The 12,662-nt window shown below is 37.2% G+C and overlaps 1 protein-coding gene across 3 annotated transcripts in view; it reads right to left on the reverse strand.

Annotated features, from left to right (window-relative positions):
* VAV3 (vav guanine nucleotide exchange factor 3) overlaps positions 1-12,662 on the reverse strand; it is a 162,321-nt gene that overhangs the window by 54,701 nt on the left and 94,958 nt on the right. For all 3 annotated transcript variants that reach the window (XM_061345981.1, XM_061345982.1, XM_061345980.1), the window contains exons 16-17: positions 10,613-10,714; positions 9,071-9,171 (exon numbers count right to left, since the gene is read on the reverse strand). In XM_061345981.1, the coding sequence (XP_061201965.1) occupies positions 9,071-9,171; positions 10,613-10,714 (203 nt within the window). The remainder of the gene's footprint in view (positions 1-9,070; positions 9,172-10,612; positions 10,715-12,662) is intronic.

Below are 12,662 nucleotides of genomic sequence, written 5' to 3' on the forward strand. Positions count from 1 at the left end.
TAAATGGAAGTGTCATTCTATCCTCCAATGGGAATAAATGAATCTGATTTGTTGATTGAAGCATCCCAAAACTTTTCATAATAAATAATTAGGAAACTGATTAGTTCTCAATAACTGGATTTTATAAATCACTACACAGGCAGCTAATAAATACAGCTGCTAATTTGCATGAAATAAAATTCATTAAAAGGGAGAGACGGGGTGGAAAAAAGCCCCAAACTTTGGTAACTGATGGACCAAAATGTCATTTGTGATTTTGCTATTAAATGCATCAGAAACAGGAAAAATACACATTACCTCTATTTCCACATGGAAGTCTATTCAACAAGTAAAACTTAGGCTTATCTTGTTATTTCATTACAGTTTAAATATTCCTGTATTTCAGAATATTCTTTACTGAATTATGTGAATTGCTTCTTCATGAGAGATCTTCTTTTCAAATCTTATACAAGTGCAAGAGGACAAAATAACAAACCTTATTTCTATTTTTAGGAAAAAAAATGGATGTCTGAGAATATCTACCAACAAATATTTTACACATGACAATTTTAATTCAAGATCCTGCTCATCACCAATGTGCTGGTGAAACTATTGAGTTCTCAGTTCTGACAGCAAGCTACTTTTACTGCCATAGTTCAGCAAAACTTTTATATTTTTTTGTTTATTCACCGAGGCCATGATACCATTGGGTCACATTTGGATAATTCTATTTTACTGCAAAAGCAACAGGAGCAACAGCTGGCCTCAATAAGTGAGGGAACACAGATCGGAAAATGGGAATAAGCTGCTCCTCAGGGATGCAACAGAGCAGCTAGATTTACATGCTAACTAAATGGAGAGTAAATAAAACGGATCTGTTGTGAACTACTCACCTTCCTATTTTAAAAGAAAATTCAAAATATTTAAAATGCAGGAACTATAAAGCAAGCCACTTTGAAGGAGCTGTGGGACTACGTGCTCTTTCCCAGTCATTTAGCCAGTTACTGCACAATCAGAACAAAAGCAAATCATGACATAGAAGTACCATAGTGTAGGACTCTGCAAAAAACATCAAGCCCCCTAAGTGACTTTTGTTCAGGTTGAGCAAGCATGGTGAGTTACACAACATAGCACAACCTTTGTTGAGGTAAAATAAAAAGTGTCATAACTCCAATGAATGTTCCGGGATTTGAGCATTTAGTTGTTGACGTGATAGGTTTGAAGGAGAGCCAGCAATTTTGCAACTACTGATCTAGCCAGCAAAAAGGTAAACAGTGAAAGCTGCTGGTTTCTTTTTACCTGTCAAAAATACATGCTTTTTATAAATAATCTCTAATGTGATGTAGCAAGCAATTATTACATAAACAGCATGAATTATATTATTGGGCAACATTATCATATGAAACAATACCAGTATTATCATATGAAAGCAACGCTAAATTTGACCCAATCATATTTACAAACATATTACACAGCATTTACTTTCAAGTTCATCACACAGTTGAAGAAACGTCTTTTCCAACCAAGGAAGTGTAGCACTTTTTCAAATAGAATTATCCAAAAGAGAAAAGAACCATGCATAAGAGAAGTAAAATTTACTATTAAAATTCCCAGTTAACGTTTTTCTAACCCATTTACTCCTCAGTGAGACATGCTTCTAACATTCCCTGGGAACAGCAATATAAAGAAGAAAATTATGTGGGTTTGGCACGGTACTTAAAATATTCAAAACATTTTCAGATTCTAGACCCATTATTGGAGGCTCAACTAATTGAAATATTCAGTAGTCTGTGGAAACAGGAAATATTTGCCTGAAAATACTTAATTCAATATAATTGGACAGACTTGGAAAAATTACATTCTGACAATAGAAATCAATTGTTAATTCTGCTGATTTAAACTATGAAACAGACTACAGTTCTGTAGCATATTCTGGGCAGAGTGATACTGTTTTATCTATCCTGAGGACCTCTGCAAAAATTGTAAGAGCCCCAGAATAACCTGTACAGTGAAAGTGGGAATTATGGGAGAGACAACTTCTTGCTTTGTCTACTAAAAACATGCCTTAGTCATGCTTATTGAGCTATTTCCATATGTAAACCCTTCCAACTAGAGGAAGAGCTCCACCAGATAAGTATAATAGTGCAGTGCATGGAAATAAGGCATAGGAATGCAGTTGAGATGGCAGAAGAGGTAGAAAGGGAAAAAAGACCTCCACATCAGCCACCAAAGAAAAGAACACCATATATGTCCTCATAAATGCAGCTGTCAAAAAATACGTGCATAAATTTTATAAGCCTTGTGATTAAGGGTTTCATAAGGCCTTGTGTTTAAGGCTGCACAGACTTCATTAGAATACTAGCAGAAAAGAGAGGGCATGGAGGATTTCAAGTCAAAGAAAAATTAAGTGATAGGACATAAAAGTAAAATATGTGAAGATGCAGAGGACTACTTGAGCATGTACAGGGCAGAATTTCAGGGGAAAAATAGTTAAATCATTAATGACAGAAATAAGCTCATAAAATTTCAACCAGCTCTGCTGATTTACAGTGACAGTAACCAAAACATCAAGAGATAAATAGACACTTTCTTCTATTTATTAATTCAACTGATTAATTCTGCATCTATTATCACTGTAACATCTACAGTCTGTTTAACTGTCCTTCTTTGAAGTAAAACATCTGAAAAGCTGACATATGTTTGTGTATAAGGCATAGCATGACAACAGAGCAATTTATTTTCAGATTTTGTCAATGTTTCTCTCATAAGTGTATCATCTAAATCTGACACTTGTTAAATTTGTCATTCTAAAACTTTTATCTGTCTTTGGATGTCTTTTGAATTTTCACAAACTGACTCGGAATGAAAGCAAAAGATAATAAATCCACTCAGGGAGGTTCTAAGGATCATTTCAGGAAGGCTAGCAAAAGTATCTCCTCAGTGGTCTAAAAAGAAAACAAAATCTTAAACAACAAAACCAGAAGACGGTGAGAAAAATGAAAATGCCTTTATGAAACCTAATGGTATATTCTCATTGCAGTGTTTTGAATTTTGATCACCTGTTTTCAAATAGACTTCTAGAAGCAGATCTACAAAATGGGAAAGAAAACTGAGGTACAGAAAAAGTTCCAATTATGAAAACACAATGGGAAAAAAGTTAAGACTAGTCAGTTCACAGAGTATACTAATCTGAAGTCATGACAAGTTATAAAATAATCTATCATAGAGAAGCAGCCTGTCAAGACCTCCCATTGACTCTTCTCACAAAAAGCCACAAAGTCACACATTAAACTAAAAAGGGCAAACATAACCAGGGTGAGATATGCAACCTATGAAAACAAATACCAAAAAATAAAAGCCAAATTAAAAAAATCTACAGAGCTCACTGTTGCAAAACTCCTGAAACACAGCCAGGATTTTCTATCAGCAAAACTTGGGAAGCTATGCAAATCCATTAACAAGATGTAAAAACTCTTAGAACTCCAAAAAGGCAAGAAGAAAACTTAATAGGTTTAAGAAAGTAGTAACATATCTGGGCATTGACTACCACATGGAGAATTCACTCTTTCTTGTGAAGCATCTGGAATCAATCATTGCCAGAATGACAGAACAGCAGATTACACAAACCACATATCTATCGTAGTGTGTGTACACACACATATATATATATATATATATATGTATTCCATGTCTGTGGCTGTAACTAATACCACATGACTGGGGAATAATGATGTCCAGTTTTCTAAAAGGATTACTGTATTTTATGTCCACTCTACCCTGTGAAAAAGGCTATAATAGTCCCCTAGAAACAAAAGAAATATATAGCAATACAATAAATGTCCCAGGCATTTTGCTACTGTAGAAGCATTCTGGCTATGCTCCACAACAGCTTAGATGCTCTCACTCTCAGGCTACCTTTGCTAATTTCACACAGGAGCACCACTAGAAAAAAACGAATTTATCAGAAATTAATTTCTCTAAAGATTTAAAAAGGAAAAAAAATTACAATTAACTCTATTTTAAAATTTTGTGCATGCAGAGCATATTATTTCCACAAATGCAATGAAAATTTTAAATTTTACATAATTTGTGTTGGAAGGCATCTTAAAGATCATGCAGTTCCAACTCTCTGCCATGAGCAAGGACACCTTAAAACATAGCCCCAGAAAATCATTCATACACAGGTTGCAAAGCCAGTATTTAAAAGAACCTGAATTGTCTCATCCCCTTCTGGACCATATGGGGAAGCAGGAACTGGTAAAGCTTCTCCTCCTTAAACCTCCCCTTACCCAGTGCACATTATTAATGGGCAGCACTGCTCAATCACTACTACTTCTTTCTTTGAAAAGACATAGAGATGGAATAAAGACAAGAAAAATGGAAAACAGTAAAGAAAAAACCTCAAGATTTCCTTTCCTACTCTAAATAAGGAGTTATTACTTAACAATGAGGGCCAAAGTCCCTCACCACATGGAAAAAGGACACATTTTCATCAAAGTGTGAAAAAACATTTAACCCTTCCATACTCCACTCACAGAGCAAGGGGGAGAAGAGCAAGAATTGTAATTCCAAGTTTGCTCCTGCAGCTGTGATCTACTCTCAGAGCAGGCTGTAAGAAAGCCATAGCTTAGCATCTCCTGTCATTCTGCTTTATAAGCAGGTGGAAGATACACAAATCTTCGAGTTTGTACTAGAGCTACAGAAAACTGGGAGCCTTTACATAGAAACAAAATAGACCGAAAAGAGAAAGAGAAGTTTGAAGAGATTGCAGAGAGCAGAACACCTGGACATGAGCCCACCCCACAAGACAAAACAGTATCTTAACAGTCCAGTTACTTCCAATTTCACTCAAAGATACAGTACATTATAATTTTACAAAAATCAGAGCAATGATTTAAAGTAAAATTTAAAATAAAATTATGCTCATTTAAAGCTAGAAAATTATAATTTATTCTATTTATGAATTTAAAAAAAAGTTATTTAGTTTTGAGGGGTGTTTTGTTGTTGTTGGGGGGATGGATATCTTAAAAATCTGAACGTGCACAAGTCCATGGGTCCTGATGAAATCCATCCGCGGGGCCTGAAGGAGCCAGCAAATGAAGTTGCTAAGCCACTGGCCATCATATTTGAAAAATCATGGCAGTCAGGTGAAGTTTCCCAGGACTGAAAAAAGGGAAATATAACCCCCATTTTCAAGAAGGGGAGAATGGATGACCCAGGGAATTACAGACCAGTCAGTCTCACCTATGTGCCTGGCAAAATCTTGGAGCAGATTCTCCTGGAAGGCATGCTAAGGCACATGAAAAACAACAAGGTGCTTGGGGACAGCCAGCATGGCTTCACTAAGGGGAAATCCTGCCTGACCAATTTGGTGGCCTTCTATGAGGGGGCTACATAAATGATGGGCGGGGTAGAGCAGTTGATGTCATCTACCTGGATTTGTGTAAAGCCTTCGACAGTGTTCCACACGACTTCCTTGTCTCTAAATTGGAGAGACATCAATTTGATGAAGGGACCACTCGGTGGATAAAGAACTGGCTGGATGGCTGCACACAAAGATTTGTGGTCAATGGCTCAATGTCTGGCTGGAGACCAGTGATGAGTGGTGCCCCTCAGGGATCGGTGTTGGGACCGGTCTTGTTTAACATCTTCGTCGCTGACATGGACAGTGGGATTGAGTGCGCCCTCAGCAAGTTTGCCGATGACACCAAGCTGTATGGTTTGGTTGATACGCTGGAGGGACGGAATGCCATCCAGAGGGACCTTGACACACTTGTGAGGTGGGCTGATGCCAACCTCATGAAGTTTAACCATGCCAAGTGCAAGGTCCTACACCTGGGTCGGAGCAATCCCAGGCACAGCTACAGGCTGGGCAGAGAAGAGATTCCGAGCAGCCCTGCAGAGAAGGACTTGGGGGTGTTGGTCGACGAGAAAATGAACATGAGCCGGCAGTGTGCGCTTGCAGCCCAGAAAGCCAACCGTATCCTGGGCTGCATCAAAAGGAGTGTGACCAGCAGGTCCAAGGAGGTGATCCTGCCCCTTTATTCTGCTCTCGTGAGACCTCACTTGGGAGTACTGTGTGCAGTTCTGGTGTCCTCAACATAAAAAGGACATGGATCTGTTGGAACAAGTCCAGAGAAGGGCCACGAGGATGATCAGGGGACTGGAGCACCTCCCATATGAAGATAGGCTGAGAAAGTTGGGGCTGTTCAGCCTAGAGAAGAGAAGGCTGCGTGGAGACCTCATAGCAGCCTACCAGTATCTAAAGGGGGCATATAGGGATGCTGGGGAGGTACTCTTCATTAGGGACTGTAGTGATAGGACAAGGGGTAATGGGTTAAAAGTTAAACAGGGGAAGTTTAGATCGGATATAAGGAGGAAATTCTTTCCTGTTGGGGTGGTGAGGCACTGGAATAGGTTGCCCAGGGAGGCTGCGAATGTTCCATCCCTGGCAGTGTTCAAGGCCAGGTTGGACGTGGCCTTGGGTGATATGATTTAGAGCGAGGTGTCCCTGCCCATGGTAGGGGGGTTGGAACTTGATGACCTTAAGGTCCTTTCCAACTCTAACTATTCTATGATTCTATGATATGACTGTATTGGGGGTTTTTCTCCCCTTTATTTTTTCCCCTCTAATAAATCCACAACCATACTTACACATATATGCACGAAAACTGCAAGAAATCAGACTTGTGTTATGTGGGCATTTATGGTCATTCTTACTTGGCACCATGTGTTCACTGATCTTTACAAAGGAACAGAAATACAAGCTCCTGCCTCCTGGGGTGCCAGCTATCCAATTAAAATAAATACTACGAAAGCAATTAAAACAAAAGGTACAAAAAAAAAAGAAAAAATAAAAGAAGTACAGGTGGTTTACAGCAGGGAAGATAGTCCTCTTGTGAAGAATACTGCTTTTCCACTCTATTTATTCAAATGTAATTGCTCTAAAATAGTCAAATTTTAATAAAATTTTAAATATTTTATTTAGGCTATCTGTAGGGGGTTATATGAAAAACCTGTGTTTTCAATGAAAAATACTGTGGCTGCTTATACAGTTTTCACATCTGCAAAATATTATTTGTCCAAGTTCTGCACATAAGAGTAAGCTAAGGGCTATGAGAACCATGCAAGCCCATGCACCAAAGATGAGATAAAGGGTGCCAATATCTTTATAGTTAGTTGAGAATAGTCATTGGTTAATGAAGGTCACAGGTAAGATGGCTAAGTGTTGACACATCGGACTGTAGGCATTTTTACAGAGATTTGATTTCTCTTCTTAACTCTGTAGTGAAGTTCAAGTTTAGTTGCAAGCTCATTGGTATGCATTGAGAGTGTATCAGCCTGGTAGGCAGAAGCCTGTTGGTTTAGGCATCTAGCACTTAAGTAGAGTTTTGTGAGATTTAGCCCATCTGTCCAGATCAGATCCTACCTTAATTAAAGCATCTGGATTGCATTCAGGAGATGCAGGTTACTATCCTGTGGATCTTAGCAGAAAATAGGAGTGCTTAATTCTTGTTTAAGGCTTTGAAGGCATTTGGTTTCAGTTATTCAAAGTTTTTATGTGGTGGTAAAGTTTGTAGGAGAGTACGGTAGGAGATAGAGAAGTGAGGATGGCAATTAGGGTGTTAGTTGACTTGTTAACATGTCATTGTTTTATTTGGTTTGAGGAGTTGGGTGGGAGCATAATTGTTGAGCAGTATGTGAGGTGGAGGTAAAAGAATAATTCTAAAACATGGAGATTATTGTGGCTGTTGTGGTTATTTCTTGTTGAGTGAGTTCTTGAATGATAAGCCATTTGGGCAGAGTTGGGGCATAGCATGAATAATCACCAATACAGGAAAGCAACTGAGAAACCAAAGTTCACAGAGTGCACCAGAATGTCAGTACCTGCCATCCTGATGACTTCATGAAAGAATGAGGCAAGCAAATAGCACAGTGAGCTAAAAGGCAACTAGAAGTCCGGAAGTAACACAAACAGGGACAAAGACATGAACAAGCTTAAACCAATTTGAAAGGACCAAAGAGCTAGAGGCAAAACTCTTGAAGCGGCATCTTACTGAAGAGCAGTGAAGGAAGCCATGGCGTAATTCAAGCAGTGGGAGAGAGATTATCTCTGCAACAACATTTTGCAAAGACTGTAGATAGTAATGTCAAAAAATAAAATAACCCAATAGAGGAGGTTGCAGTAGCTTATGTGGGATATGCAAGAAACTTCACAAACTATTATGAAATAATTCTGGAAAGGATTGTGCAGATTTTATAGAAGTCAGAAGGACACCTAATTAGAAACTTTGCCAACAGATACAACTGTGCTTTCCAGAAATCTTCCTTCCTTACAGCTTTTCGCTTTCAAACATATTGAAACAATAGGAATTTAACTGTATTAATGGGGAGGAAAATTCAGGGGTGGGAAGGTATACCTTTGTCAGTTACGGTCCCCTCCCATCATCATCAAATCATCTCTAGAAAGACTAGTTAAGAACCCAGATAGAGGGAAGAGTCAAAAAACACTATGGTTACGTGATTTAGCTGGCTGAAGCATCACAAACTTATTGCCACCAATTGAACAGGAAATAGAAGAGTTAAAAAATGATCCTTAGATGTGGGAAGTAAAGAGCCATCAATCACCTTTTTGTGAGTATTGAGAGTGGACAGAAACCATGGAAACCAAAGAGATGAAAGAGGAAGCTGAGGCACACAAATGAACAGCTTAGGAGCTAAGAGGAAAATATGAAAATTAACATAGACAGAAAGGGAGAACCACAAGGATGATAGATGATATGCCATACAGTAGGCGTTACATATGAACAGTCTATGATTAAAATGGGAGCAATTCTTTGTTATATACGACATTGACGAAGAAATTGGGTTTGACCTATAGCAGTTCTGTCCTGCTTTTGAACATTTCAATTTCGTAGCAATAAAAATCCCTATGAATTCTAAATGCAACTCTAATTGTGCTTATGAATGGTAGTTTCACAAGTGTGTATGTTACAATAAACACAAATTAGAGGTAAATTAAACCTTAATTATATCTAGCAAGTTTTATGTCCTAATTAAAAATGGTATTCTAACAATAAAAATGACTTACCACCTGAATTAGCTCTGCCACAATTGTCTAATCTTCCTAAACATTCTTTGTGTGCTCCAGCTCCACACTTAGAACATAAATAGCCTTGATAAAATGTTCCCCTGTAAAATAAAATTAGGTAGTGATACATTAGAGTGACAAATTCCACACATTAAGGAAATAAGAGACACGGCAGACGGTATTAGAAGTCATTTGCTGTTCTGCATAATAAAAGTCCTTAAAGACTCAAAAAAAGTGACAAGTGACAAGCAGCTCATCTGCTTTTCGTCTGTACTAACCATTTAAAAATCAAAACCAGACAGTTCTTCTGGACTACTTGTAGAATAACAATATCTATTTCAATTTAGCCCAAAGCAACTTTGGCTAAGTATGTCTAGTACACCTGAAATTGCACCATTACATATCTATCCTACTATAGATCTACAGTTCATTTCATTTCAATGGGAATTTGCCTAGATGCCATGAAAAGTAAGATCCATTTCAAGAGATTTGTGAGTTTGAACATGTATTAAATCATTAAGGAGTTTATAGGCTCTATTGCAAATATTCTTAACTTTAAATCTGTTCATAAAGAAAGCGGGGGGATAGAAAAAAAGCCGCTAAATAAGGAGTCACTTTCCTTATTCTAAGTGTTCTCTAATTCCCCTTAATGAATTGGAATCTGAATTTGAGTCTGAGCAAATGGATTTGTTTTCAGATTTGTGCATGCGGTTTTCTCTTAGCTATGATTCACTGAACAGCTAACAGAGAAGCTGTTTTTTACATGCACCTCTGAGCAATTCTATGAATTCCATCAGTTGATCTGCTTACTATTCACACTAGACTTGTCTGTCTCCAAGATTATCCTGACCAGTTTGGAGTGATTATGCATCCTAGTCTAACACGACGCCTTCATCTTCAAAGGAAAATAGAGTTCCTCAAACGGAACACCAGACTGAACATAGTAGACCTATAATGTACAGCAACTGCTATTTACTACAGTAGAAAGTATAAAAATCTTTTAACACAGTCTTCCATTTTTATCTTTTTCCTTAATGCTACCCAGGAAGGCAAGATTCTTTAGATGATAATTCATAATGACCTAATTGTGTTCTATAGGACATAAGAGTATCCTTCACTACAGAAGCTCTCAAGACAAGGATCTTATCTCTACATAAAGATTAGACACTAACATTCACATTTATTTTGTTTTCCCCACAATATTTACACATTAGTTCATGTTTGAAGCTTAAAACAACAATCGTTTAAAAAGTGATTTAGGCACTTTATGAGGCTAAGTCCAATAGGCTTTCAGTACAACTTAGATATTCAGAGACATGTCTATATAACACAAGGTAGCACTTTGGGATACCCAAGCTATCTTCAAGCAGCTGGCTTGCCTACGTAGAACAATGCATTTTTTCGCCTGTACTGAAAGAAAGGCAGCTGTTTCTCAGCAAGAGCTGTTAGCGAAGTATCAGAGACACAGTGACTCAAATACACTGCTTCAAATTCAGAAATTATCCCTGCCAACAGAGAAATCCTACAACTTGAAAATCTTACCTCAGAAGCATCTGACAGACTTTGCAAGACGTCACACGGCTGAAGGTATGCATTTTGAAATCATGAAAGCTTGTATCTGCGTAGTCTGGCCGTATATTTGACCTAAAACAAAAATTGCCAATCTGCTTTAAAGCAATGAAATATAGAACACAGCACAGCATTCACAGCAGGAAAACTGAATCCAGGAGCAACTGGCTTTATTTATATTTTGATGTTTTTCACAGAGTTAAAACAGAAATATGGATTCTATCACACTTTATTTTATTATTTTATTTATTTATTTATTTTTATTTTATCACATTTATTTTATTACTTGAAAGAAAAATCTAAATTATGATATTATGCAGACCTGGTCCTTAAAATACGCCCTGTAACTACTTTAGCTGTCACAATAATTGGAAAACACATCAAAACAAACATCATCTGTTTTTTATTGCTGTTTGAGTAATTAGGATCATTTTACAGACCTTAAGAACACTCTCTTCTTCATTCTCAAATATTTTGTATGTGGATGTACAAGGAAGAGCAGCTCATACTGAGAACTACCTCATTTGAAGACATGATCAGGAAATTCAGAACAGTTAAATCACAGTTATGCAGGAGTACAGTGAACAACACAAGTGATTTCAAAAGCAACTAGAAAATACTTACCTGGTTTGGCTAGTCTTTCTTAAATGCATTGCCCAGTGCCTACAGCTGTTGCTACACACACATAAATAAAATAGAAGAGCACTATTCACACTGCTAAGATACCACCCACACCACTGGCAAGCTTATTTCCAATGCTCAAATTTATATATAAAGCACTGGCCCATTACTGTACTGTTTATCCTCCCTACTGATCCTTTTTAAAAGCAGGACTATAATTTAAAAATGACCCACTCATTATTTTGTTGCACTGGTGACTGTTTGCAAGTTTATTTTATTAAGTAATCCCTCCAATTTTTCCTGTCATTTTCATAATTTCCTGGACTGGGGGGGGGGGGGGTGTTCCATTGGTTTTTGTTATTGTTGTTGTTGTTCAATTATAGCTTCAAACTAGCTTCACACTTTCAAAAACAGTAACATTAAAATGCTAGGGGCATTATTTAATGTTAAATTAAACAAACAGATAACAAAAAAAAATATACATGGATTTTTAAATATTGATATAGGATTACATAAATTTCTGGTATTTTTCTATGAAAAAACATAGGAATATACGATACACAGGAATTAGAGCAGGAAAAATTCCTGAGGGTAAGAATTCAAGAATCTATGGTGCTCAAAGGAAAGACCAATAGCATTTTTTTCCAACACACAAAACTACAAATTTATGCATTAGAGATACTTAATAGATAAGTTTCATTTATGTGTGTTATAAATAACTTCTAGACTAAAACACAGACCAGCCTGAAATCGCAATGAAACATAAACATTGGTAACCATGCAATCCTCAGTCTCTCCTCAACTGAATGAAAATGCTCATGGAAAAAAAAAAAAAAAAAAAGAAGAACACATTCAAACGAATGTATTTAAGTACCTAGTGTCAGAAAGGTCAGTCCTCTAATCCACCAGCTGAAAATCAATGTGCTGAAAATGAAACTGTACTCAAAAAGCAAATGGGATTTCACTTTTATGCTTGAGAATAACCTTATGCTCGGTACTGGTTTAAGTACATCATTTGTGTTTCTCCTTCAGCTGTGATACACAAGATGTCAGTATCAAAACTCCTGCTAACTGAAATGAGCATAGATACTACCATTACAGCAAGACAGTACAGGTATCAAGAGAAACAATCTCAGGAAAGTAAAGAATGTTTTAAGCCAGGAGAAAAATGTATTATACATTTTGGGGCTGTTAACTCTTCAGAGCAAATCCTGTATTTTGCAACATCTTTGTCAAGGGGCTGCTAAAACCTCTTAAGCTGCATAATTAACTATGGTCAATCCTAAAAATCCCCTGGAACAAATTACAGTACTTACACTCCCATTTAGTTGACCATTTGGTTCAGACCAGGATAACTTGCAAAACCATGTCAAAAAAGTCAGCCTATTGTGCAGTCTCATCA

This window comes from Neopsephotus bourkii, unplaced genomic scaffold (assembly GCF_033783945.1).
Source record: "Neopsephotus bourkii isolate Nb327-2 ecotype Australia unplaced genomic scaffold, CSIRO-AGI_Nbou_v1 NB_250, whole genome shotgun sequence".
NCBI lineage: Eukaryota > Metazoa > Chordata > Aves > Psittaciformes > Psittacidae > Neopsephotus > Neopsephotus bourkii.